We start from the raw sequence: 27,313 nt of genomic DNA, 5'->3' as shown, positions 1-27,313 counted from the left end.
ACTGTTTGGGGGGGGGCATAATATATTGAGTTCATTCCAAAGGGAAAATTTCATTTTCCCCCAATGTCTTCATATTCTACAAGAATAACATCTAACGTCTTTTTATGGTGCTTGTGGACTTAAATTTTAAAATCAGAAGTGATGATATGAGAGTATATGTACTTTACACTAGTTTCTAATAACTCCCTTTTAATACAAATATGATAGAATTATTTCTCTGTCATCCTAAGATTAGATTTTACTAAAATTTGTACTTTTCTGTCATGTTCATCCAAAGACCCAGTTTTTTTTTAATCCTTGATCTGTTCTTATAATGAGTGAACTTGAACAAAATACTCTTATCAGAAAATATTTCTGTATCTGCTTGTTGAGTAGATTCTTCAAGTGTTCTGGGTTCTAGCTAGTTTTATCTAGGATTTATTGCTTCCATGGATTTAAAAAAATACACTTGCTGTGTCCAGTCATATCTCCTTAGTCTCCTCCTGGCTAGAACTGTTCTCAGACTTTCCTTGTTTTTGATTATCTTGACAATTTTGAGGAGTACTGGTTGGGTATTTTGTAGAATGTCCTTCAGTTGGGATTTTTTCTGAAGTTTCTCTAGTGATCAGGCAGGATTATGTGTTCTTGAGAGAAAGACCACAGAGAGGCATGGTGCCATTTTCATCACATTCTATCAAGAGTACATAATATCAACATGGCTTATCACTGATGAGGGTAACTTTGGTCACCTGGCCGAGGTACTATTTGTCAGGTTTCTCCACTCTAAAGTGGCTCTTTCCACCTTCCCCCACCGCCATACTGTGATCTTTGGAAGGAAGTCACTGTGCCCAACTCATATTTAAGGATTGGGGAGTTATGTTACACCCCCTTAAGGGCAGAGGATCAATATAGATTATGTAGAATTCTTCTGTGCAGGAGATTTGCCTGTTCTCTGTTTATTCTTTTATATCAGTATAGACTCATGGACCTTTATTTTATACATTGAGTTGTAATCCAATGCTGCTTTATTTCGTTGCTCAAATGGTTCTAGCTTTGGCTGTTAGGAACTCCTTCACTTGGCTCCTGTGTCCTTTGACGTGTCCCCATCGTTGTGTGTGCAGTGTGTGTGCGCGTGCGTGCACGAGAGAGAGGGAGAGCACACAAGAGAGCACTTTCTTACTTTTTAGCACTGCAAGATGCTCCTGGCTCATTTGTGTATTTCTTGCCCCAGTTCTAGAATCAACCATTTCTCCAAGGAGTCCTGGTTCCTTTTATTGGAGAGTAGTGTTAGAAACCAAGATCTGGGTACCGGGTGTGCGCACTGATGTTGGGATGCTGTTGCTTCCAGGCTTGCTCAGCGGATAGAGCAAAAAGATATCTGTATGTATACTAAGCCATGTGTATATACATACCTATAAATATTCCTATATGTAGCCATCTATATGGTATCTATATTAAGCCAAGTATGCATTTATTCTAGCCTCTTCTTCCTACCTATTTGTAACCTCCTACTCTGACAGTGAGAAGTCAGCCTCCATCCTGTTGCCTAAGTGCTCAAGTCCACGCATAGCATTGTCAGAATGTTCACCTGTACTTCCACAAGGGTGGGGGGTGGGGGTGTGGCTTCGAGTACAGCTAGAGCATGGTGATTACGTCCAGCTCCTTTTGTCTTTATTTTCTTTCAGCTGTGTGACTTGAAACTTGAGAGAACACCTATCTCCTCTCCTGGGGTTCATTTTTGAAGGGCCTTGTGGTATTCCTTCAGCCCTTAAGCCATCTTAAGATGAGTCAAAGTCTGCTTTCTTTGGAGAGGGAGGTTTCCCAGCCTCTTACGACAGCACAGTTTAGGGCCTCATAAACATGTGCGAGTTTTTCTTAGAGTTTATTTTAACCTCCATTTTTTCTCCTGCATCATTAGCTCATCTCTCAGTGGGGTTAAAAACGGCTTCCCAGCTCTCTGGTTTCCCCACTGGAAATTACACAGGAGGTCTTGTTCCCATGGGAAGGATGGGATGAAAATTTGGTTCCTAGAATGATTCCACAGCCATTTTACCAGTGACCAGGGGCTTATGCAATGTTCTCACTGTTGCCAGGCCTGTACCAGTAAATCTGCGTTGCCTGTGGGAGAGAACCCGTCCTGTAATTAAAGCCACTCAACATCTGCAGGGATGCCCTTATCTTGGGGCTGCAGTCAGGAGAGCACAGAGGTTAGGAGCGGGGCGTGCCTGTGTGCCAATCCGTCTCTGCCCACACACTTGCTGTGAGACTTCAGGCAAGTTACTCAACCTCTCTGTGCCACAGTTTCCTTCTCTGCAGACCAGTGAGTGATGGTCATAATAGTGTGTGTCTCTTGGGTTTTCCTGATGATGAAAGGAATGAACAAGGGAAAAGGGGCTCAGAATCGTGCCTGGTGCTCAGAAGGTGCTCTGCAGCTGTGCCCGGCTCTCCTCACCTCCTGTGCGTCCTAAGATAGAGCCTCCTCTCTGGTCGGGCCAGACCACTCCCTGTTTCCCTCCCAACTCTGATCTGTACCAGTCCAAGGGCAAGATGAAATCCCCCTCTTCCTTCTCCTTCCTTTCTTCCTCCTTCTCCTATTATCAATGATAACTACCATGTATTAAACATTTGCTATGTGCTGGCTACTTTTCAAGTGTTATTTTTTTCAAAACTATCCATAATCCTGAAAGCCTGGTAACACCATCCTGTTTCGGGGAGGAAGAAGCAAGCCTAGGAGAGGCCAAGTAAGCGGCTCTGCTGGGTGGCCGAGCTGAAGGGTCCACGTGACATTGACCTCCACAGCATGCTCTTTCCCTGTCTCACCCAACATTCACTGTCTGCCACCCCAATCTCCAAGGCCATGCTTGGGGGCTCTCCTTGTTGTGAATTAGATCACCCACGATGCTTTTGGGTGCAAGTGATAGAAGCCCCAACTCAAGTTGGCTTAAACTAGAAAGAAAACGTGCGGTTCACAGAAATGGAATGTTTAGAGAAAAGGCAGACTTCCAGCAAGTGTGGATCCCATAGCTCATCGATGTCCCCAGGGACCCACTTTGCCTTGTTCTCCTGCCCCACCTTCTCTCATGGTCCTGGTCTCATCCTTACACGAGCTCTCACAAGGCTTCAGGATGGCTGTCAGCAGCAAGCTGGGTACTTAGGCTCGATTTCCCCCAGATCCTGAGCCGAGGATGTGAGATTAAGTAGTTTATTTGGGACATGATCCCAGGAAACACGAGCAGGAAAATGGCAAACTGACTTGGGAAGGGAAATAGCCCATCAAGGGTTATCTAGACAATTAGAGAACTGGAGTGCAAGGCCACCGAGGAATTTTGGGGAAGAGTGTAGAACCATGTATCACTTATCCCACCCAGTGGCCCTGGTACTTCTGGCCTGTGCCGAGAGCAGGCACAGTAGGTTCCAGCAGCCAAAAAAAGCCTCAGACCAAAAAAACAAGACCAAACCAAACAAAAAAGCCAGAGTTGGCAATTGGCAATGGGACAGGGGCTCTGGGGAGGGCGCTGAGTGTATCTGTTACCCCAAGTGTGTGCCTCCTCAGTCCTGCCCGCTGGGAGAGGGAGCAGTCCTTCCCACAGCTGGTGCACCACAGTCCTGGGGTGCACTGAGGCTTGTCCTGCTGAGGTCCTCCATGCCCACATATGAAATGAAACCCGTGTCCAGGAGAATACTCGGTCCTGATTGCCTTTGTCTTCAGTTACTGCCCACCCAGCCACCACAGTGATAGGTGGGCTAAGAGATGGGCTCACGCTCCTTGGCTGAGGTTCACCCAGGCCTCCCCCCAGTGCTGAGGTGGGGCCGGTCCCACCAGAACGGAAGAGCAGCTGTTCTGGAATGCGGGGAGGGTGGGGAGGATCCTGGGAAGCAAATGGCAAAGTTCATCACGTGAGTATTCTCTAGAACAAAAGGAATGGAATGGAAATAAAGCTTCTAAGAGGAAGACTACAGAAACCTGCAAGCTCAGGGCTGGGAGAGGACTAAGAATGTCACCTAGCATAATCCACCTACACTGCTCCTCATCTGTCCTCCAATGTGATATTCAATCTCAATGTGTATACCTCCAATGCTCTTCACCCAGCAACCCACCTTTGTCCTGGAGACATCTCTAACCACTGGAAGTCTCTCATCACATCGGGTTGGAATCTTCCTATGTCTTCTCTGGGGCTTCCAGGACACATCTGTTCCGTCTGCCCTCAATCTGAGTCCCACAGGGATGTGTAAACAGTGATGGCATTTCCTCCAAGACTTCCCTGGAGCACGCTGACCACCGCCAGGCCTCTCATCTCCCACATGATGGCCACAGAAGGGCTCCGAATCTGGAGTAGGGGGTTGGGGGAGGTCCTAGGGCAGGCATCTTGGAGGCGGTGGAGCCTCAGATGGGTTTCTTCGGAAGTATCAGCCGGTGTCTCCAGGTCAGCTACAGTTTACTGCTCAGAAGCCAATCGAACGGTCTCAGTCACAGGGAGGCGCCCCGGTTCCCTCATGGATGTGTTTACTTGGAGGATGTGAACTCCCAGACACACAAACACTCTGCCTGCCTCCCACCCCAGCAGTTCCCATGGGAGCTCTGGAGTGCCCCGCGATGGCCACGTGCCCTGTGGCTATAGTCCTGAGGTCTAGGCTGCTCCCGTCTGGCCACATTCGGCAAGGCCCCACACCCAGCCCCAGCCCTGACCTCTCCTCACCTCAGGGGTCCGCAAAGAGGGAAGCAGTACACAACAATGGAAAGAATCCAAGCTGGAGTCAGAAGTCCTCCAGTGAATCCTGCTCCACTGGGATGAGGGACTTTGCCCCTCTGAGCCTCAGTTTCTCTTATCTGAAAAACAGGGAAAAGAACTCATTTGGAGGCATTCTGGGAAAGTGAAAGCACCCGGCGTGGGCCAGGTTCTTAACAGATGTGTATATTATGGAGCTTTAGTGGTGAAAGCTTCCCTCGATGCTCCCCGGATTATCAGGATCTGTTGAGACGGTTATTAATCTTTTGTTCTGGTAGCCCTGCAACTCAGATGGTAACACTTCTATCACGGAAACATTCCTGAACTCCTGCCTTCCTCTAAGATACCCTCACATAATGAACAGATAGGGCAGTGGTCCTACCCTGTCCCCAACCTCCAAGTTCTATAGACCTTCTAGAAGACACCTGCTGTTCTGATCCCTCTCTCTTCTTGGGAACTGTCCCAACCCCGTTCATGTGTGTATAGAGGGAGCACCGTGCCAGATTACTACTCATCCCCCGGGGTCCCGTTGATCTGACCTTCTCCGTGACCTAAGCTGGGCTAACCAGGGTTCTTCTCTGGGACTCATCATGTTGAAAGTGGAAGCATCTTTCTTTCTTGAAGGCATGTAGATCCGAAGCTGTTGGAAGCCACATGGGAAGCACCAGCTGACACACAGAGAGAAGCAGAGACAAAAGACATAGCATGACTGACTGAGTCCCTGGCTCAGGGGTTCTTCAGCCCTGCCTGTCCCACCGCTTAGCAGTGCAAAGCATCCTGAGATTACCGAAGGAGTGGCCCACGTCCCCCAGCCTCTTCTGAGGTCCAATTGATGGGACTGTGGGTGGACTTTTGACCCTGGGGGAATCAATCCAGAAGCTGGATTGATCCAATCAGATTATGTCTCCTCGAACTGGAGTATAGATGGTCAGGGTCAGATGTTAGCCAGTGCTGAGCTCTTGAGGTAAATAGGACCTTTGAAGGGCAGTCATGAGGATTCTTACATAAGCCGAGGTGAGGCTTGGGGCAGTGCTCTGAGAGAGGCTGGGAGGGGGCCTGCCCTGGGTCCTGACAGCTTTCCCTTCCTGTTTTCACTCCTCCAGAGTCCCGCCCTGCCACCCCTCAGGTAACATGAGCTATTCCTGCATCTCCCTGGCAAATTTTCCCTTTGGCTCAAGCTACTTCGAGAGGGCTCCTGTTCCACGCACTCTCCTTCCAGCCCCCCTGCTGTCCTGTTTCTTCGACACAGCCCAAGATGGAGGCAACAAGCAAGAGTCTGAGTTTGCCCTACGGGAGCACTGGAGAATGGGTCCCTCCAGGACCTGGGAGTGCACACTCAAGCTTTTTTAAAAAATTGAGATATAATCCACAAACATGCATTCATCTTTTTAAGGTATACAATTCAGTGGTTTCTTAGTGTAGTCACCGATGTGTGCAACCATCACCCCTCTGTAGTTCCAGGCAATTGTCATCGCTGGAAAAGAAACCCCACACGCATTAACAATCACTCCCCATCCTCGCCCCTGCTCTCCCTAGCCCCTGGCTACCCCTAAACCGCTTTCTTGATATCTATCCATTTGCCTCTTCTGGACATTTCGTATTAATGAAATCATGCACAATGAAGTCTTTGGCATATGGCTTTTTGCGCTTACAAGAACGTTTCCAGGTTTACGTTGTAGCGTGCTTCATCCCTTTCATTCCTTTTCATGGCTTGGTGATCTTCACATTTTGCTTATCCATTTATCAGCTGATGGACATTTGGGTTCTTTGCACCTTTTGGCTACTGGGAAGAGTGCCGCTGAGAACAGGTGTGGACAACTGTTGGTCAGAGTCCCTGTTTTCAGGTCTTTGGGGCATCTGCCTAGGATTGCCAGGTCACATGGTAACTCTGTGTTTATGTCTTTGAGGAGCCGCCAAACTGTTTTCTACAGCAACTGCACCATTTTCCATACCCACCCCCAGTTTCTCCACATCCTTACCAATGTTGGTTATTTTCCTTTTTCAAAAAACAGCCATCCTAAGCGGGTGTGAAGTGGTATCTCATTGTGGTTTTGATTTGCATTTTCCCAATGACTAATGATATGAAGCATCTCCTCATGTGCTCATTGGCCATTTGTTGCTCTTCTTTGGTGAGATGTCTACTGATTTTTTTTTAAGAGAGAGAGAGTGGGGAGGGGCAAAAGAAAAGGGGAGAGAGAGAGAATCTTAAACAGATTCCCCACTGAGTGCAGAGCCCGATGCAGGGCTTGATCTCACCACCCTGAGATCATGACCTGAGCCGAAATCAGAGTCTGATGCTTAACCAACTGAGCCACCCAGTGCCCCTGGAGAAATGTCTATTCAGTCCTTTGCCCATTTTTTTTTAAATGGTCATTTGTCTTTTTGTTAATAGGTGACGATAGTTCTTCATACGTTCTGCATACAGATTCTTAATCAAATGTATGATTTGTAAATGTTTCCTCCCATTCTGTGGGTTGCCCTTTCACTTTCTTTATGGTGCCCTTTAAAGCACAAAGATCTTTAATTTTGGTGAAGTCCGATTTATCCAGCTTTTTCTTTTGTTACTTATGCTTTTGGTGGCATATCGAAGGTAAACTCAGTCTTCAACCTTAAGTTCAGATTCTTTCCATCTGTGTAGGTCTGAATTCTGCCTGAGGTTTGTAAATGTCTTTTCTATTACTTGCATCTTGAACAAGTCTATTTGTCTCAGATTACGAATTCCCAGGGCAGTGACCAATTCGTAAAACAAGTTCACACTGTACAATTAATTAAAGCTTTAATGAGGAGGACGATAATGATCCAGAGGCCAGTAAGTCCTCCCTTGGGTCGAACCTCATCTTGCAGAACAAATCTATTTCCCCTTCACAGGTACTAAAGATGACTTTGACATGAAGGCCCCAGAGAAGGGGGTGGCCCCTGGACACCATGGAGGGGGTCAGGAGCGGCTGACCTGCTTGGATCGTGCCCACCAATAGAAAGAATTTCCGCGAAGTCTGGCTTTGTGCCAAGCCAAGGGCAGCGGTTTGTGCTGGGGTGATGATGGGGGCTGGGAGTTGGCATTGCCTCTCCCACTGCAAGAGGGTAAATGTGCTCCCTGAGCAAAATCAAGTCTCTAGCACCGTCAGCTCAGGCTAAGGGCAATAACACAGGGGAGGCAGCCAGACAGAGGGAATGGAAGAGGGTGGCTGCTCAGCTCCTAGTCTCTAGAGACCCTCTGTGGCAGCAGCTCTTTCTGGTCAGCTGACTTAGAGCTGACCCCTGTGGGACTGTGGGGATCTTCTTAGGCCATGCAGGGGCAAACCAGTCCTAAGCAGTGGATGGGGACCACAACTGACCAGCCTCAGATTCCAAGCTGCCCACACCCATGGGCTTTGGCAGGACTCACTAGCACATTCCAATCTGGCATCATTTAGAAAGCTCCTACCAAGCGCCCGTGCCAGGTCCCACAGGGCTCTCTGTCTTGGATCTCAGCTCCCTCCCTGGCGCATTGTGGGTATTTGGGTTGGTGTTTGGGTCAAGAGTCCCATGTCTCTGCTAAACTCAGAGGCCATGGAAAGAATCCGGGTTTTGTTATGAGAATAGTTTCTGTGTTAGATTACCACTTAATCCAAGTGTGATTGGGGATAAGTCATTTAACACCTCAGTGTGTCTCCCTCACATCTGGGAAATGATGTGACTGATGTCCCACGGTGGCTGTGTGAGCAAATGAGGTGAGGTCTGTAAGTGTCTAATGTCTGATGGGATGGGCTTGCTAAGTTGTAATCATTTACTGCAGAGCCAACTTTTCGTCCGATCTCACTTTAATCTCTTCTTTAATCTCCCACATTGGCACCTCAGCACAGATATCTTTCCCAAAGACTTGCATATCCAATTAGTCCCAGGCCTATCCACCTGTTCACCTGGGGCCTGGGTGCCCAGGCTGTCCATGCTGGGCTCCTCATCCCTCCCTGAAAACTCGCTTCTCTTCTCTCCCCATGTTTGCAGTCTCAGTGAGGCCTGACCATCCAGTGACCCAAGCCAGAGAGCTGGGTGTTTTTCTAGAGCTTTGCTCTTGCAGATTCCCCATACCCCACCAAACTTCCTTGACAACTCCTGATTACATTCTTCCTTCTCTGTCCCATGGCCCATGCAATTAATTAAAGCTTTAATGATGACCAGGATCATGACCAAAAGCAGGTACTCAATGAAGTCTTGGTAAATGAATAACTCCTCTCTGGTTTCCTGCCTGCCAGGCCCTCCCCTCCAGTTTCTGCTCCACATTGTAGTCAGGGCATCCCTCCAGAAGCACATATTCCTTCCTGTCTTTGCCAAGACCAAGCATTTAGTGACTTCAGACTGTCTGATTGTGTGAGGTTCTCCAGCAGCTCTTGACGGCTCAGGCCATCACCAGAGAAGGCTGGTGATGAATGAATCCATCCTGAAAATTTCTCACCCAGGTGAGACGGCAGGGCCAATGGGACCAGAGGGATTTTTACAAGAGTGATTGACAAGGTGTGCCAAGACATGGAAGGTAGATGGGGAAAAAAGGAAAAAAGGGAGTAAGAGAAGCTGGGCTATTACCCAGTCAGTTGGAAGGAGAGCAGTTATGGTCAAAGAGTGATGTTTGCATTCTCAATGTCAGAGGCAGGGTGGCTCTGGGTGACATGGCCAGAGTATGGCTGGGGGGAGTAGGGGGACCAGAGGGCAATGGCAGTGACAGTCCTTGGAGAAGGACCAGTCACGGACCTGAAAGTGTAGGGAGGCGATGGGTCAGCATATAATGGATTGTCCACTTTTGCAAGTGAAAGGAGGCTTTCTTTATCTACAGTCCACATAGGAGTAATAGGCACGAGCCTGGATTGTCCTGAGCAAACTGAGGCAGGTGATCATTCATTTCTTAGCCAGTCAGGCCAATGGCAGGCCGCAGGATGGGGAAGATGAAGATAAAGTGCCAGGTATGATGTCATCAGGGACTGATGGGGCAGGCAGGCAGTTGAGCACAGAGCCAGGCAAGGTGGCGTGACCAATGCCAGGAAGCTCGCCGAGCAGGGGCTTTAAAGAGGTAGAAGAGCCTGGGTGGGAAGCTTGGGTGGGGACAGTGGAGGACACAGACACCACCCCCAGACCTGGGGGAGAATAAGATTTGCTCAACCTCATATATGAGTCATACTTTTTTGGACTTTCTCAAGCATTTTTTTTTTCAGTCTCATAACTTTCTTGAAAATTATGTTTCCCTTTCGGAAAACGAAACCAAGGCAGAATGTGATGTAGGTTGATTGACCCAAGGCAAATTGAGGAAACCCCTGAAGTAGGGTTGCCAGATAAGGTACATGACACCCAATTAAACTTGAACTTCAAATAAACAACGAATAGTTTTTTAGTATAAGTATGTCCTAAATATTTCATGGACATACTTATACGAAAAACATTTTTTTCTTCGTTGTTTATCTGAAATTCAAATTTAGCTGGGCAGCCTTATTTCTTGGTTTATTTGTTTTGTTTTGCTAAACCTGGCAATCCAGAGGAAGATGAGGAGGCCGGAGCGACCATAGGAATCAGAGAGCCTTGTTAGTGGCCCGGGAGGCTGGTAGGGCAGGGCCAGGTCTGAGCATGGCTGAGAGAAGAGTATCAGCCTGAGGAGGGTGACCAGCATGGGGAAAGGACTCAAAACCAGCCAAGTCAGCTTCCGGACAGGAATGTCTGTGGGGTAAGTGAGAGTGCTCTCTGTTCATGACTGTGCACACTTGCTCACTATCAGATTGAGCCGCAGAGTCCACGAAGGGTGCTCACATCTGTTATTTTATTGGATTGTCTCAGCCTTAAGAAGTAGGCACAGCACAGATCCCAGTGCCAAAAGCACTGATGAGAACACCAAGGTTCAGGGAGGTGTTGTTGAGGCTCTGGCGTTGGGGCCCACAACATTGGGAAGGGCATCAGCTCTCGCATGGTGGATGGGGGAGCTGTGGCAAACCCTGAAACTCACCCAGAAGGGGAAGGCCCGGGGGAGCGTAGTGCCTTCTTCCCAAGCCTGTGGGGCACGGTGGGGGGGGGGGGGGGGGGGGGGGGGGGGGGGGCTCAGCCTGAGAGAGCTTTCACTGGGGAGGGAGGGAGATGCAGGGAGAATAAAAATGACCAAAGCTCAGGATTTCCTAGTAAATCATTAGCCTTCGCCAGAATACAGAAGCTGTGGACTGTGATTATAAAATACTGAAATGCAATGAAATACAGCCCAAATAAAATGCAATAAAGCAAAATAAAATAACAAAGCTCAAAGGAATAAAGGTGTCAAACCATCTGATAAAGGGTCTGAAGAGCCAGAACTGCCACAGGACTGGGGCCTGAGGTAGGCTCAAGGACAGAGCCTCTGGCTACCGGCCGGGGAGCCCAGGGGCAGCAGGGGACAGTGGCTGCACTCCTCATTCTGCGTACTCGCTCAGTGACCTTATGGCATCTCTTATCTCTTGGCGGCAGCGGGGCGGGGGGTGGGGGTGGTGGGGGGGTGGGGGGGGCGGTGAGTTAGGTAGTAGGTCACAAGGGCGGTTGTGTGGAGGTGCTCAGGGAGAGCTGGGAGCTCATTTCCAGGTGTGAGAAGACACTGAGAGCTCCTAGGTGCTCGGTCAGTGCACTGACCCACCAACACATAGCGATGTCCTACTGTGTGCCACGTGCTAGGCAAGGCCCCTGTCTTCAGGGGGCTGACATCCTGGTTTGGAGGTGGGTGAAGTTGGGGGGACACAGCCAATACGTAAGTGAACAGATATGTGAGCAGGGAGGCAATGTTTGAGGTGAAGCCCGTATGAAGCGTGCAGCCCGGCACATATTTGGGGCTGAGTGGCCCAGGCAGTGGAGTTGGCTCGTAACCTAAGAAACCCTAAGGGGTAAACAAGCCGAGGATGTTAGAAGAACGAAAAGAAGGCCAGCGTCTAAAAGAGAGGCTGAGATGAGAGGCAGGGCAGTCCTGTAGGGCCTGGGGAAAGGGGAAGGTCTCTGGGGTTGGTTCAAGTGGGCTGGAAGCTGTCGGAGAAGTTTGAACAGCAGTGTAGTGGCATCTGATAGATGTTTTAGAACGGTAGCTTCAGAAATACATGTTGAGGGGCGCCTGGGTGGCTCAGTCGTTGAGCGTCTGCCTTTGGCTCAGGTCATGATCCCGGGGTCCTGGGATGGAGTCCCGCATCAGGCTGTCTGCTCAGCGTGGAGCCTGCTTCTGCCTGCTTTTCCCTCTGCCTGCCACTCCCCCTGCTTGTGCTCGCGCTCTCTGTGTCAAATAAATAAATAAAATCTTAAAAAAAAAAAAGAAAAAGAAATACATGTTGAGGACTTTGTGCTAAATGAAATAGGCCAGGCTCAGAAGGACATATGACTTGATACCACTTACATGAGGAACCTAACATAGTCAAACTCATAGAAGTAGAGTGCAACCATGGTTGCCAGGGGCTGAGAGGAGGAGGAAATGGGTACAAAGTTTCAGGTATACAAGATGACTAAGTTCTAGAGATCTAGCATACAGCAGAGTGCCTACAGTTAACTATATTGTATTGTATACTTAAAAATTTGTTAAGAGCGTAGATCTTATGCTAAGTGTGCCTATCACACACACACACACACACACACACCCACAAGAAAGAAATATACGTTATATCATGACCAGGTACACCAGGTATGTATACAAACATGTTTTTGTTTTTTTTTTTTAAAGATTTTATTTATTTGACAGAGCACAAGCAGAGGGAGAGAGAGGGAGAAGCAGGTTCCCTACTGAGCAAGGAGCCCGACATGGGACTCGATCCCAGGACCCTGGGATCATGACCTGGGCTGAAGGCAGCCGCTTAACAGACTGAGCCACCCAGGCGTCCCTACAAACATGGTTTTTAAACGTATCAAAATAAAACAAAAATGTCACAAAACAATAGATATTTGGTGCCGTGTATTCTGATAGTCCCAATTCTTCTGTTTCATTAAAATGAAATCAGGTCATGACCCACTAAATTGATTTCACACCCACTAACTGGTTGTAACCTACAGGTTACACTGCTTTTAGAATATTGCTCTGGCCCTTGGGTGTAAAATAGATTGTGGGGGGAGTAGGGGGAAGAAAGGGGGAGCAGCAGGAAGACCAGTGAGGAGGGTGTTGCACAAATCCAGATACAAAAGGATAGAGGATTGGACTGGGATGTTGGCGGTGAAGACAGAGGCAGATGGGCAGACATGGGATGTATTTTAGAAGCAGCATGGACAGGACTTATTAATGAATTAGATGTAAAGGGAGAGAGAGGGAGGAATTAGTAATGACTTAGTTTTTGGCTTGGGTTGCTGGGGAACAGCAGTGTTGATTACTGACATGGGTTACCATGGGGAGGGAGCAGATTTGCAGGTAATCAAGAGTTCTGTTTGGGCAATGTCAATTTCAGCGCAATTTCACTCCTCTTAATTGTTCCTGCTTGAGGCTTAGCATCAGCTCCTGAGAAAGCACACAACAGGTAGAAAGCAACCCATGGTGAAACATTAAGGCAAAACAAAAAACTTAGTTAATAGCCACTCAGAGCTTCCTCTCTGCCCAGCAGTGTTAAAAGCATTATGCATCTTCTTTTAATTCTCAGGATAATGCAATGAAACAGGGGTTATTACTGTCTTCATCTTATAGAAGAGGCACAGAGAGGTTACTTTCCTGGTCCTTAGTCACATAGCAAATACCTACCTGAGCAGAGATTTAAACCAGTTCTGTCTGACTGCAAAAGGTAGCTCTTGTCACGGAAAGAGGTACTCAATCTTTTGGAGAAGGATAACTCTTGACTTGGAAAGATGGCATATTATCTTGCTGAGCTGAAAAACAAAAACAGGATTCAGACCGTAAACGGTACATGAAGTTTTTGATCTGCTTTAATGTTAAAAGAGAAAGAGAAAAGACTAGAATGATGTATATCACAACGTTAACACTGGTTATCATTGGCTGGTGGGATCACAGGTGGCTTACATTTTTGACAATGATAATACACAGCCATTGTAAAAGAATTTCCTTTAAAAATGGAGAAAAAATGAGATCGCATTCTGCATATCTAGAGAGTTTACAGTAACACAGACCCACGGGACGAGTGTGGTGTGTGGTGTGGTGGAAGCCTCAGAAGGCCTGGACTCTCCTCTCTGTACCACCCATGACTCACTGTGTGGCCTCGGGCAAATCTCAAGCCCTCTCTGGACCTCAGAGGGGGGATTTGGAGGAAGTGCCTAGGAGCAGTGGTTAATGTTTAACAACTAGCTCTCCAAAAAAAAAAAAAAAAAAAGATCCTTGATTTGTAGCATTCACTGATTTCCATGGTATAAATACTCCCGCCAGTTTCAAGGTCGGATTCAGGTGACCAATGTATACTGGGAAGAGATGCACAGGAACACGCCATTAGCATTTCTACCATGAAAATAGAATGCTCTTGTTAGCAAGAGCACAGGTAACAGTAAGGCATAATAAAATCATTAGGACTTGATGAGTTTTGAGTATTTACTACCTTTGTGTTCAAAGTAATTTAATTGTAATCTTATATAATTTAATGTTTAATAATGGCGGTGTTTAACAACTGGCCTACAAAATCCGTACACACGGAACAGTCTGCTCCAGTGAGTTACAGAGGGTAACTGTAGAGGGGTGAGCCCGCTCTAGCTCACCACTGCCCTGGAGCCTTGAGCTCCGACACGCGGAAGGTCCAGGGTTAGACGGAGCTTGGAGCCCACGGAGGTCATGACCGTGGGAACTGAGCTCACCCTCCACTCCTCCATCCCCCACGGCGTCAGGGCCTGAATCACAGTCTCTGGAAGGAGAGGGAGGAAGGAGCACAGGAGACAAGGACTCTAACCAGGAAGGCAAGGGGCAGGAAGGGCTGGTGGCATCAATGTTTTTGTTGGAGCTGTTTTTCTCTGTCTTATCTATGGCAGAGACCAGGGTAAACAATATCCTTGACTTGATATCACTTCAGGAGCCAACAGGAAAACCCCCCAAGCCTGGGTTTGTGAGGAGCTGGCCTCTCGGGAGGGTCTGAATCTTTTCCCAGCCTGAGCGCGCATGTTCTGCCTGCTTCTGCTTCCCGTATTCCAGCTGAGCACCCAGCTCTGCGGGTCAGGTGCTCCTTCTCTCCTTCCTGCCAGGTCCCCAGGCTTCAGACGGGAGTAGCGGCCTGCTGTGAGGGCCATGGCAGAAGCAAGGCTGCCTTTCTGCTCCTTGGCTTCATGTCTCCCACACAGACACCACCCAGTCTCCACGTCATCTCCACTTTGGGAGCTTTGGAGGCCCTCTGAGTATCACCGCCTTGCAGCAGATTTGGAAACTGAGGTCCAGGGAAATCAGGGAGCCTGCCGCAGTGTCAAGAGGACTAACTGCACACACACTGTGGCAACATTAAAAAGTCTGAAATCAAGTGTTGGGGAGGGTGTCGACCCACGGGACCTCTTATGCTGGAAACATTTAGCAGTATCTTGAAAAGGTGAACCTCTACATATTCTACAATGCAGCAAATGCATATACTCAAGAGATGCTCTTATGAATGAGTGTATGTCAGGAAAAGTCCTAGGTGCACTGTGTCAAGAGCCATCAGCCGGAGAGTGGCTGAGTGGAGGGTGAGCTCCGTTGCACTATGGGCTAGGATATAGCATCCAAATGAATGAATTACAGTGGCACGACTTTAATATGATTAAACTTTAGCAGTACTATGAGAAGTGGAAGAAGTAAGTCTCAAAGATTTCAAACAGCACGACCCCCTTATAATCATGTAAAAGAACAAAGCAAAGATATACTTTTAGAATACACATATATGAGGCAGGACTTTCTAAATAAGAAAAGCAAGGAAGGACGCCTGGGTGGCTCAGTCGTTAAGCGTCTGCCTTCGGCTCAGGTCATGGTCCCAGGGTCCTGGGATCGAGCCCCACATCGGGCTCTCCGCTCCGCGGGAAGCCTGCTTCTCCCTCTCCCACTCCCCCTGCTTGTGTTCCTTCTCTTGCTGTATCTCTCTCTGTCAAATAAATAAAATCTTAAAAAAAAAAGAAAAGCAAGGAAATGGTTCCAGACGGTGATTATGTCGGGTTGGGGAGCCTGAGGGATTGGCTAGGGGTAGACCTCATAGGTATATACAAGTCATTGCCAAGGTCCTAGTTTTTATGTTGGCTGGTTTGTTCGCAGGGGCTGATTACATTTATAAATAATTAATTGCAAAATAATGTTACAAAGCTAGGGTTATGGTTAATGCCCTTGCACGCAGCTGGGCTGAGGGAGAGGGACAAGGTTGGCATTGGACATCAGAAGACGTGACTGCTGTCACCCCCTAATGTTTCAGGGGCCAACTCAAAATCACAGAGCCAGAAGCCACATGATTTTCCTCTTCTCACTACTAGTTTTCAAATGGGTAAAAAGAGGTTTTTGAACCAGATCATCTTCGAGCCCCTCCATTAGCTGAGCTACAGCAGACTGCTTCTGCAGCAAATAAGCCCCCAATCTCAGTGGCTGAAGAGCAGAAAGTTTGTCCGTAGTGCACATCACAGTCTGGGAGGTTCTCTGCCTCAGATCTCCTGCAGTGATCTGCCCCCTTCTGTCGTGGAGTCGTTCACTTCCCATCTCAAGAATGGGAGAGAGAAACCATGGGGAAGCCACACCTCGTCTTGCCACCTCGTTAGAGACACCCTCCTTCTACTCGCTGTCCCGTTGTCGAGAACAAGTCCCATGCTGTCTCCAGCTGCAAGGGAGGCTGGGAAGTGGAGAGAGGACATGGACGCTTAGTGAACAGTGACCCTTCTTGCCAGAGCCCCCCTGCATTTCTGCAATCCTCTAGTCTCTGAGTTGTTCCAGATCAGAGTTGACGGTCTCCTGTCTGAGTTCACAAACCACAAAGCTTTGCTGAGTTTATTCACTCACTCCTTAAGTAAACAGAGGGCAGGTTCTGCTCCAGTGCTGAGTCAGCCAAAGGAGTCATAGTCCAGTAGTGTTGCTGGGTGGAAGGGGGTGGGAAGGGAGGACTGACCATTCTATGAACATCATAATGCCATGCAAACACCCTCTAGTCAAGAATAAAAGAATATCGAATGGGCGGGTGTGAGGGTAAGAACGGGCGTTATGATTACAAAATTCTTCTTTGAGGTAGTCATTTTTTCAGCTAGGTTTTGAAGGGTGAGAGCAGACTGCCAAGAGGCTAACAGAGGAGGCTATTCCTGCCAGGGGAACAGCATATGCTAAGGCCTGAGGCAAAGAAGGCCTTGCATGAGTGGGAAAGGCCAGTTGTTTCATTTTGCTGGGGGGGTGTGGGGGAAACACATGTGGTTTAGAAGCTGGAAGGTAGATTGAGCTGGCAATTAGGGTACAAAGGAGGTCAATAGCCAGAGGCCCACAGGGCCTTGAACATCATGCTCTGTAGGTGTTTGGACTTTATTCATGGGTGGCCAAGGAAAGATTGTCTAAGTAAGCAAGAAAGGTCAAGGGGTGCCTCGAGGGCCAGGTTGAGCCCCTCCCAAAGTCTCCATCAGCCAACTTTCTCCATTCTTTGATATGGGCAAGACTTTTCCCGAAACAGTGTAGAGAGTGCTATGCACTCAACTTTAGGGTGTTTTAATCCCCTTTTTCCAAACAGATGCTTCATAAGCCTAAATACATGGAAATTCCAGAGCCACTCCCCCAAGTGCTCTACAAGAGGACAGGACCATGTTTTGATCACAGGTCCTGAGTGACCAGGCATCTTCTTTCCAGCCCTGGGGGCCCGGGATATCTGCACAGATTGAGGTTTGCTAAGCGGCTATCGATAAAATGTATATAGCTTGTTTTTTGTTTTTTGTTTTTAAGGAAAAGGCGATGGGAAATAGAAAGGAGTGGAGGAGAAACATGGCTTCCTCTAGCTCCTGTGTGAAGAAGGACCCATCTCTGCCCCAGCACTTTTCTGAGGGCTATTCCTCAGGGAGCATGGGCCTATAGGCCTGCTCCGATGACTTCTGGGGATCAGATGTCCAGGGCCTTCGGCCAGCTTGTCCCGGGCCATGCACAACGGTAGGTGAGAGAACCCGAGGCTTCTGACATCCAGGCTGGTGCCCCTCATGCTCATGCACATGTCCAGCCTTGAAACCCAGCAAGCACCCTCTGAGGGCCTGCCAGAGGCCAAGGCCATCAGAGCATCCAATGCCTTCCTATGTCCTGGGGTTCAAGTAAGGGAGAAGATTTTGCACATGAGCAAACTGTCAAGCAGAGGATAATCAATTCGCCAAAGTCACAGCTGGGAAATGGACCGTCTCCAAAGGCCCAGGCACTTTCCACAACTCGGAACCGACACAGAATGGTGGCTGAGTTTAAGGTTCATGGATCCCCTCACCTTTTGTGGCTCTTTTATCAAGAGTCATGAGTCTGTGGGTGGGGCCTGGAGTGGTCAGGCTGCCCCCATGGTTTGACGGTCAGAGTCTTGCATGAAGATGCTGAAATCGAGCTAGCCGTCACCGAGTTATATGCCCTGGCAACAAGGACTCTGTGTCCATGGGAAGAGGAGACAGTAAATAGTCTTCATCTTCTGGGTCAACTCCACCCTTCGTGGTGACACAGAGTGTTGTGTTGAGAAGGAATCTGCAGTCATGTCTGGGGAAGAGTTCTGCGCTCAGTGATTTCTGTCCTGGGTGGGGGGATGGGGCAGTGGCGCATGCGGAGAGAGTCTTTGCCATTTTGCTATCACTGCTGTAAACCGACACCTTCTGTGTCAACACACAGTCCAAAGGAACCCAATGCCTAGCCCTGGCCCAGAGGAGAGACAACACTCAGCCTTCCCAGGGTGCACTTTGCTGTTTATTGCTGAGGCATGGAGTGTAGGCAGGTTCAAGAGGGCTAAGGGTTGTAAGTCACCATGCTATATGCTTTAGGGAAATAAGCAGCATCAACCAGCACATGGTCATGAAGATCCCTCTTCTTCCTCTGCAAATGTCTGGTTGCCTTTCAAGCCCAAACTGAGGCTGATTCCCCCACGGAGACCTCTGCTTGCTCCTCTTGCTTCTCTGAGCTCAAAGCTCTTGGTTTGAAACTCCCCCAAACATCTATCAGACTATTGTCTGGGGAACTTTAGGGACAAACACTCTCCTCCACGCATCCTTTTCCTCTCAACCACCACTCCAGATAAATTGAGTATTTCTCTTGTTTCAATTATTAATACCACGCTTCCCTTTTGAATGGTGGCTTATTCAGAGTTAGCAAAGCACCGTCCTCTTGTTCACATCCTCACTTGACCACCTCAGTCAGTAATTGAGAAAATGGAGGTTTAAAAAGAGATGGCAGAGACTTGCCCAAGGCCACTTGTTCAGGTCTCTGTTCTCCAAATCCAATCTTTTCTCCATTGTCCCATTCTGGAGACCATGAGGTAGACCGAGTACCAGAAAGGGAAGGGGACAGGGACCTAAGTAAGCCTCGCCTGGGATTCCCTCCTACCTCTGTTTCTGGGGCCAGAGCTGCCACACCAGTAGACTGCCAGATGAGGACCAATGAGAGGGGAATGAGGATGTGGAGTGGATTAGGAAAAGGTGGCTTAGCCATCAGGCTTCCTGGGTGAGCTTGGGCAAGTCGCTTTCCTTCTCTGGGCCACGGGGCCTCCTGCTCTCTGAAGCGAAGGCTTAGGCTAGGACCTCTGACATTTAAGTGCAAGGCTTCTTGATGTGTACGTGAGGGGGCGAGGGGAGGCACAGAGTTTGGGCCTGGGTGGGTCTTTTGAGCCTGGTACCCAGGCCCCTGATACCCATCTGGCCCTCCGCACCCATCACCTCCCATCCCACAGGAGGTGCTGTTTCAGGGACTCTTTGGGGACTGGCTGAGGGGCTGACCTCAGGGCAACCAGCTGCTACTCAGGCAAACTGCCTGTCAGTTGTTCACATTTATTGATTACTCATTGGGTACGGAGCTCACGTGTTGGGCAGGTGTGCCGCGGGCAAGAGGAGGAAGCAAAGTGCAAAACCAAGGGAGCCATTCAGGCTTCAAAGGGGAGCAAAATCGGGCCACCCCTCCCACCCTCCATTCAGCCCTCCACCTAGCAAACACTTGGGGATCATCTACTTTCTATGCAGCAGGCCCTGTGTGGGAACTATGGGGCAGGGGTGGGTGTGGGGAGGGGGAAAAATGGGCAGAGGCCACCAGCGGGGTTGCCAGGTATGACAAGAACCCTCACAGCAGCCAATCATTGAAGGACAGGGAACCCCAGAGCAGATGTCTCTCTGGGCAGGTGACAGACTCAGAGTTTCAGGCTGAGAACCATGACAGAAAGGTTTTGAGTAGCTAGCCCTCCTCCATAGGTTCACTGCTTCCTGTTTATTGCCTTATACCTGGTGGTACCTGCTGGCCCATGAAGCAGGGTGAATGTGCCACCCATAATGGGGAAAAATGCGAGCACTGCTATGTAACAGGACTCCCTTGACCCAGAAGGAGAATGGGGGGCAGAGACAGAGAGCTCTGGGCTGGGCCTGGGTGTCTCAGGGTCTCCTCTGTGCTCCCCGACTGCCTGCTTGTGCAACTGGAAGATGTGCCCTCTCTGAACAACGGTTTTCTCTAAAATGTCCAGGGAAAGTCTAAAGTCTGTGGTTTAAATCCTATTCCTCCTCCTCCCATCTTGGAACCTTAAAGATAGTAGTAGAGTTCCAGAGATGACTCCAAATATTTCCAGGAGTTATCACATGTATTTCTAACAAATGTGTACCTTCTGTTTAAACAAATAGATTGAACACTGATTTAAAATGTAAAGGGATAGGTCTCTGAAAAATAAACATATATTAAAATATACCTGATATAAGCACTATCATTTGTATTAATAATCACAGATCGTTTGATAGACAGAATCTTTGACATCATCGAATGATCTGAGACAAAAACATCGAAGGGGTTCTTGGTGACATGGTGGGCAAGGGGGACACATTCCTGAAGCCCATTCAGGTCCAAGCACCCACAGATGCTATCTGTGCAGGTAGTGGGAGAAATCCTCGCGGAGGGGGTGGTGGAGAGCTGACTTTTATGGAATGCCTTGTGCTTACCAAACTCAAACTGGTCAGCTCATAAACATCCCCAGAGGAAGGACTCTGACCATCCCCATTTTACAGAGGAGAAAATAGGCTTGTTCGCAGAGGTTAGGCGCCATGGGGAGGTCACTGAGCTGGAAGGTAGCCAACCTGGCACTTGAACGCCTGGCGGAATGGCTCCCGAGCCAGGGGTGAGGTGAGAGAGGTGACTAGGTCCCCTCCAGACGCCTTGCCTCCAGTTCCCTGGCGATGGCGTAGCGCAGGCGCCGGATGACTGCCCCAGACTGAGAGGGTGAAGGCCCTGGGCTTCGGGGTGTGTTAGGCGGAGGAGGGGAAGGGGGCGGAGGTTCCCCCCAGGCATACTTGGAGTAGCTGGGTCGTTCTGGAAGATGGGTGACAGTCGTCTTCCCGAGCTCCCGCAGTCCCATCTGGGGTCCTGGCGGCCCGCGGAGGCACCGGGTTGGGCTGGGGCCGGGGGTCTGGGCGGAGGAAAAGGCCGGCGCAGAGCCGAAATAGGAGAAGGGAGAGGGGGAGGGGGGGAAGGCGAGGGAAGGAGGCGGGGAGTCCTTCCTGGGGCAGGAACCCGGGCCCCCCTTGGCGGAGCCGGCCCGCAAAGCGATTCCGCAGATGGAAGGAATTAAGTGGGAGGGGGAGGGTCCTACGGTGATAGCGAGAGGAGGGAGGGAGGGAGGCGTGTGTGTGTGTGTGTGTGTGTGTGTGTCTATGCGCGCGCGCCCGCGTGTGTCTGGGAGGGGAGAGCGAGAGACAGAGAAACACATCAGACTAGACGGAAATAGAAAAGACGACACACACACACACACACACGCACTTAAGAGGGACAGAACCACAGAAAAAGACAACGAGCCGGACAGAGACAGAGACAGAGACACAGGAGATACTAATCTGAAAGAGAGCGGAGAGAAAATGAGAAAAGAAGAAAAACAGGGCAAGAAAAACGAGTGAAAATGAAATAATTGCAGAGGATTTAGAAGAACGAGAGACAGAAGAGCGCCAAGCATAGCGAGAACAGATTGATTAGGCCAGGGCAGTCCTGAGCTCCGGCAGGCTCCGGGAGCAGGGCGGGCGGGGGGGCGGGGTGGGGCCTGGGAGGGGCCCGCCCATGGGCGGGCCAGCAGAGCGCTGCAAACACAGATGAGCCCTAATTTCCCCGCTGGCCCCGCCCCACTACTGCTCCATATTCAATGAGACAGCCAATGGAAGGCAAGGACGGTGCATAAGGGGCGGGGCCTCCGTGGGCCCCGCCCCCGGGCACGGAGCCGAAGGGGTCAGCACTGAGGCAGATAGCGGATCGCGGGGCGGGGCGGGGCGGGCGGCGCGGAGGGGGCGGGCCCAAAAGTTTCCTGCCCAACTTTCGCTGCCTCCTTCCTCCGCCCGCGCGCGCTGCGGCTGCAGTCGGGGGGAGGCGGCGGCGGCGGCGGCGGTGGCTGCGGGCAGAGCGCAGGGCGCACGGCACTGGGCGATCGCCGTCGGGGCTCGGGCGGTGGGCAGCGGGCGCAGGCTCCCCGGTGCCCGCCCCTCCGCTGCGGGGGGGGGGGCGCAAGCGGGCGGCCGGGGAGGGGCCGGCACCGCCGCCGCAAAATGAGCCTGCTGTCGGCCATCGACACTAGCGCCGCTTCGGTGTACCAGCCCGCCCAGCTGCTCAACTGGGTCTACCTGTCGCTTCAGGACACGCACCAGGCGAGCGCCTTCGATGCCTTTCGGCCCGAACCGCCCGCCGGCGCCGCGCCCCCAGAGCTGGCCTTCGGGAAGGGCCGCCCGGAGCAGCTGGGCTCGCCCCTTCACTCCAGCTATCTCAACAGCTTCTTCCAGCTGCAGCGCGGAGAGGTGGGTGCCCCCGCGCGCCCCCGCCCTCCGTCGACCGCGCGGGGCCTTTTCCAATCGGCCCCGCTCTTCCTGGCCAGGCCCGGCCCGGCTCCGTATTGCCCGGCCCTGCTTGGCTTGGCTTCGCTTTGCTCTGCCAAACTCGCCGCCCGATGTCCCCGGGGCTCCGAGAGCGCGTCACCTCCCGGCTGAGCCCGGCTCGGAGCAGCTCGGGCGCGGGCGGGGCACTCTTGCTCCTTATCCCAGCCCGGGGCGCCCTGTTCTAAGGGGACTGGGGTGAGCCCCGGCTGGGCGGGGGGCTCCGGATTCTCTCCAGACGGCCCGGGCGCGGCCAGGGCGGAGAGCCCCTTCCAAGTGTCCTTCCCACGCCCAACCCCATCCCCCTCTTGGCCGCCGCTCGCTGGGACCGGGAGTGCAGATTCTGCTCAGAGCTCCTCCGCAGGGGCCTAAAATCTTTTCTCCTCCGACCTCGGTGGTGGCCGACCCGAAGGGCACCCTGGAGAGCAGGGTTTTTCCTGCTCTTCTTACACAGGGACCCCCAGATACATCCTCCAGCTGCTTGCCCTCCCCCAGCCACATAGGAAGTGGTTTGTGAGGGCTTGACCCCACAGACTGCGCTGTCCCCCGCCCTCCCAGCCTGGAAGGAAATGAAAGGGAAATCCTCTTGAGCTCTTGGGAGGGGGGCTAGCCAGGGGGAGAGGTTTCAGCTGCCCAGTGCCTTCTCCAGAAACCTGGGCTGGCTCCTTTGCAAAGTCTGCCTGTTGGGTGGATTCGGTTACAAAGTGGAAGGGGCAGCGAGTCTTCCCCAGCCAGATAAATACACAGATTGCCAGGACCTCCCAGCCCCTTTTCAGAGGTCTTCTCCAGAGCTTTCCTAGATACCACTCCTCTCTCCTTTGAGCTGGACTCCTCCTCCCCCTCCCCTCCCATTTACTCCTGCCACTTTTGGGAATTGCAGATACCCTTCTGTGGCCTTCACTCATCCATCTTCTGGCAGCTCTCCCTGCAAAAGCGCAGGGGGAAGGAGTGGAGGAGAGGACACACTTGAGGGTTCCTTTTCCTTCTGGACCTGAGCACGGCATTTAGTTTTAGGAGAGTCAGAGTCCTGAATGGGTCAGGGAGAAGGGCCTGTGAATATGTGAGTGTGCTAGGGATGAGAGGGGGAAGGGAGAGGGTTTCCCTTTCTGGTCCCATAATGTGTTCAACTCTGCCAGTACTGACGAGGAGGGGACATGGACATATAAAACGCTGGCCTGAGGTCTAGAGGTGGGCCAGTACCAGGCGAGCTGAGAGAAGGATTGGTTGACCTGTGTTGGGCCGGTTGGGCATAGTGCAGGGAGATGGGTCTGGAGAGCCACCCCTTGGTGCCAGGCGAAAGCATCTATCTACCAAAGCTCTTTGTAAACTGTAAAGCACTCTCTCCACGGGAGGAATTATTCTTGGCTGGGAATCCTTCTCTCTTATAAGAGACTTTGCCACCTCTTCAGGGAATTGATTGCAGTGACCAGTGACTTTGGTACAGGTTCTGGGTGTTTCCTCCCTGCCTGGGTCTTTTTAGTTGTTATCCTACCAAACATTTCTTGAGTTCCGTGTGGGCCCTTGGGGAAGCAGGGACAGGCCAGTGGGGGCCCCGGATGAGAAGATACATAAGATGATACAATGTGAGTGGTAGGTAATTTCGCACAGGTGCTGTGGGAATCCCAAGGGAGGACAGTGACCATGACCCACGTGACCGTGAACTCTCACCCCTCACAGGTCAAGTGGGGGGTCCATAATCATCAGCCTCTACTAGCCTCCCCCAGCTCCTACCCGATGGTGGCCTTCTTCCCCAAATGTGGGTCCCTGCTGAGAGGCTTGGGAGTTTGGGGCCATCCAAGGTCTTCTGTAGGGGTAGGATGTGGTGCCTTCTCTTGGAAATGTCTAACATCCAGGATCCCAGCTGGACCTCAGCGAAACTTGTCTCTGGTCACTTCACTGCTGCTCACCCCAGTTTCCCTGTGAAGAGGTACATTCCTTCTCTGGGGCTAGTGTAAAAGGAGATGGTAAAGGTTATGCAGAACAATGGTAGAAAAAAGTCTCTTATGACTTGACTTTGGGGGAACACCCTGTCTCTGTCTCGACCTCAGTTTACGCATCTGTTGAATTTAGTCTCTGCTGCCCCTTAGGGTGGTATGTGTGGGATTTGAGAGATACGTACGCGAGCAGACAGGCTGAGTTGGGGGAGGTAAGAGGGGCTTCTCCTACGCTTGCAGGCCAGTGGCTTCCTTGGAGGGGCTGGAGGGCTGTGCCCGCGGACTTTCGGAAGGCTTTCTTGGCTTTCGACTCACTTGCTCTCACCCCTCACCCGCTTCGCCTCCTAAACCCTCTTGCAGCCCCAGCTGTGCTCCTGGGCTTTCCTGCGTCCAGGGCTTAGCCAGTGACCTAATATGGCTCCACAATAGCAACTGGCTGAGAAGGCATGAAAAACTACCCCCCACCTGAATGCCACCAAGGGGCTGGTTGGAGAAGAAGCAAATCATGTGGGGGCCGGAGGGGACTCTGCGAAGGGACCCAGGGACTCAGGAGCATCGCCATTCTGTGCAAGGCCTGGCAGGCCTGGTGGCAGTGCCTGCGGATGTGACTTGCATGCTGACCGCTGACCATGGCCTGTCTGCACCGGTCCCTGTGCCAAGAGCCCACCCCCTCCTGCACCACCCCCAGGCTGCTCCCACCACAATAGCAAAACACCATGAATGCAGCTGGGATTTGGGCGGGGGGGTTGAGGACATGGGGGCACAGAAGCCCATTGTGCCCCTGGAACCTCAGCTCTGGAAGCTGAAGATAAGCCAAGGGTTCTGAGTGGAACACTGGCCCCGGGAGCTGAGAGAGACGGCAGAGTCCGTGTACGAGGGCAGGAGCAAGCACCAGGAGGTGTCTTGGATGCTGAGGGGGGGCTCTTCAGCTTCTCAGCTTGTGGTAAGGGTGCCAGGCCAAAGCAGGCACAGACACTTGGTGTGGTTTTTAAAAAAGGCCTCGGTCTAGAATATGGGCCCTGTGAGCTTCAGTTTCAACCCCTGATCTGTGGCAACAACTATATGTCTTTGTAGAGAGACTCCTGGGGCTCTTGGCTGAGCCCCTCCTCTCTCCCCTTAGGTACCCAAGGAAGGCCGTTCTTAGAGGGAATGGGGGTTGGGTGGCTTCTGGGGGGAGGTCTTCCCTGCCAGGTTTAGCTTGGAATTTAAATTCGCAGCAGCGTGGGGGCTGTGGGACTCTACCTCCAGAAAAGGAGATGTACCCCTCATTGTTGAGCATTAGCTCTTGGGCCCCTCAGAGGGACGCCTGGACCTGTACTCCCTTAAGGGGAGCGAGCTATGGCTGTCCCATTCCAGGTCAGAGTCTGAGGGGGGCCGTTATCTTTCCCTCTTCCTCCAGGGATAGACAGACATGGCCCTACAGTCAAATGATGGTTTGTGGAGGCGGGGGGATGGGCTTTGGGGTCAAAGACACACAATGCTACCCCCCCCCTCCCAGCATTGTGAAGGCTCTGAGAAGCCCTGCAGCATGGAAACTTATTTACCTTTCTTTAGCCCCGCACTTCCATCAGTATTTGACCAGAGAATGTTTTTGGCGTAGAACATTTGACAGTGTTCTTCTGAACATCACTAGACGCAGGGACGGCTCCGTTGAGGCACATCCCTTCCAACCCTCAGGACGTTCTTCCAGGAGCTGTTGACCCAAGCCCTCTCCCCAGCGCAATCGGCTGCAGCACTGAAGACCCCCCTTCGCAGCCCTGGTCTGTCCACGGGAGGCTTGAGAACAGCAGGAGGGGTGTCACAAGGCTTTCCGCAGACAGGGCTGTTAGACACTCAAGGAGCCACCAAGGTGTCCTGCTTTAAAAGGCCCCCAGGTCTTGACAGTCTTGTGAAGGTTTTGTGTGTCCCTGTGCCGTCCACAGGTGCGGGTGAGCCCAGGCTGCCTGACCAGTGTGGATGTGTGAACAGAGCCACATGTCTGTGTGAGAATGGAGGTTTGCCTCAGCGGGCCTGAGAGTGGGCTTCTGGGGCTGGAGTTCGTTCCTAGCAACTTTTGTGGTCTGTGTGGTTGGCGGGGAGGGGGCAGCGCCCGGTCCTAGGAGGAATGGGCCTTCCGGCCCAGCAGAGCTTGGGAGGCTGCCTGGCTCCCTTGGCCAGCCCTGGGAAGCTGAGCTCTGACTCAGGCAAGGAGGACCATCATTCGAGGGCCTGCAGGCTGAGGTGGCCTGATCCTCACTCCATCAAATTAAGTTGACTGGGCAGGCCTGGACTCAGAGGGGAGACCACAACTTGGGGACCTTCTGAGTCAGGTGGGAGGGAGGAAGGCAGGCAGGATTAGTGATTTGTAATTAGCCAGGCTCTGTCAGCATGCAAAGGGGCTCCTCGCAGAGAAGATGGCCCCGAGTCGCAGTCCCCTACTCTTGGGTGGTGCTTTCTTCTTGCCATCTCTTTCTTCAGAGCCCCCGTTTTACAGAAGAGAAAACAGGCCTGGCCAGTCACCCTCAGCGTCAGTGGCAGAACCACATCTGGCACTCTTCCAGATTCCAGCTCCAGCTGGCTCTGTGGCTCATGGTGCTGGCTATCCCCTGGGTCATTCTCGGGGCCCTGGGGCAGGGCAGGCACTCACCAGGGACTGCAGTGCCTCTGCCATGTTGTCTCCGGCCTCAGACCTTTTGAGGAGTGGTAGGCATTGGGGCACTGGTCACAGGTCCCAGCTGTCCTGCCGTGTCCGTACCTCAGTGGTACCCATGGCTCCAGCCCCTCCCCAGGAACCCGGCGGGGGGC

The 27,313-nt window shown here is 51.4% G+C and overlaps 1 protein-coding gene and 1 long non-coding RNA gene across 5 annotated transcripts in view; one reads left to right on the top strand and one right to left on the bottom strand.

The window, feature by feature from the left end:
• On the bottom strand, positions 1 to 21,719 carry LOC118022208. 2 transcript variants are annotated; one of them, XR_004682414.1, is made up of 6 exons: positions 21,039 to 21,719; positions 13,381 to 13,505; positions 5,246 to 5,374; positions 4,677 to 4,807; positions 4,078 to 4,418; positions 1 to 2,097 (listed from the first exon to the last, which is right to left on the bottom strand). It is a non-coding gene; the product is annotated as an uncharacterized LOC118022208 (long non-coding RNA). The 2 variants fall into 2 exon arrangements; XR_004682412.1 differs by having other exon boundaries at positions 4,078 to 4,807.
• Positions 21,720 to 22,093: 374 nt separating this feature from the next.
• The window catches only part of ZCCHC24 (zinc finger CCHC-type containing 24), a 78,409-nt gene continuing 73,189 nt past the window's right edge, over positions 22,094 to 27,313 (top strand). For all 3 annotated transcript variants that reach the window (XM_035022803.1, XM_035022793.1, XM_035022813.1), the window contains exon 1: positions 22,094 to 22,520. In XM_035022803.1, coding sequence (XP_034878694.1) covers positions 22,275 to 22,520 — 246 coding nt within the window. In that variant the 5' untranslated portion in view covers positions 22,094 to 22,274. The remainder of the gene's footprint in view (positions 22,521 to 27,313) is intronic.

Source organism: Mirounga leonina, unplaced genomic scaffold (genome assembly GCF_011800145.1).
Source record: "Mirounga leonina isolate KUSES-001 unplaced genomic scaffold, KU_Mleo_1.0 Mir_114, whole genome shotgun sequence".
Taxonomy (NCBI): domain Eukaryota; kingdom Metazoa; phylum Chordata; class Mammalia; order Carnivora; family Phocidae; genus Mirounga; species Mirounga leonina.
The sequence above is the reverse complement of the archived record's forward strand: the minus strand, read 5'-3'. Positions and strand labels throughout refer to the sequence as shown.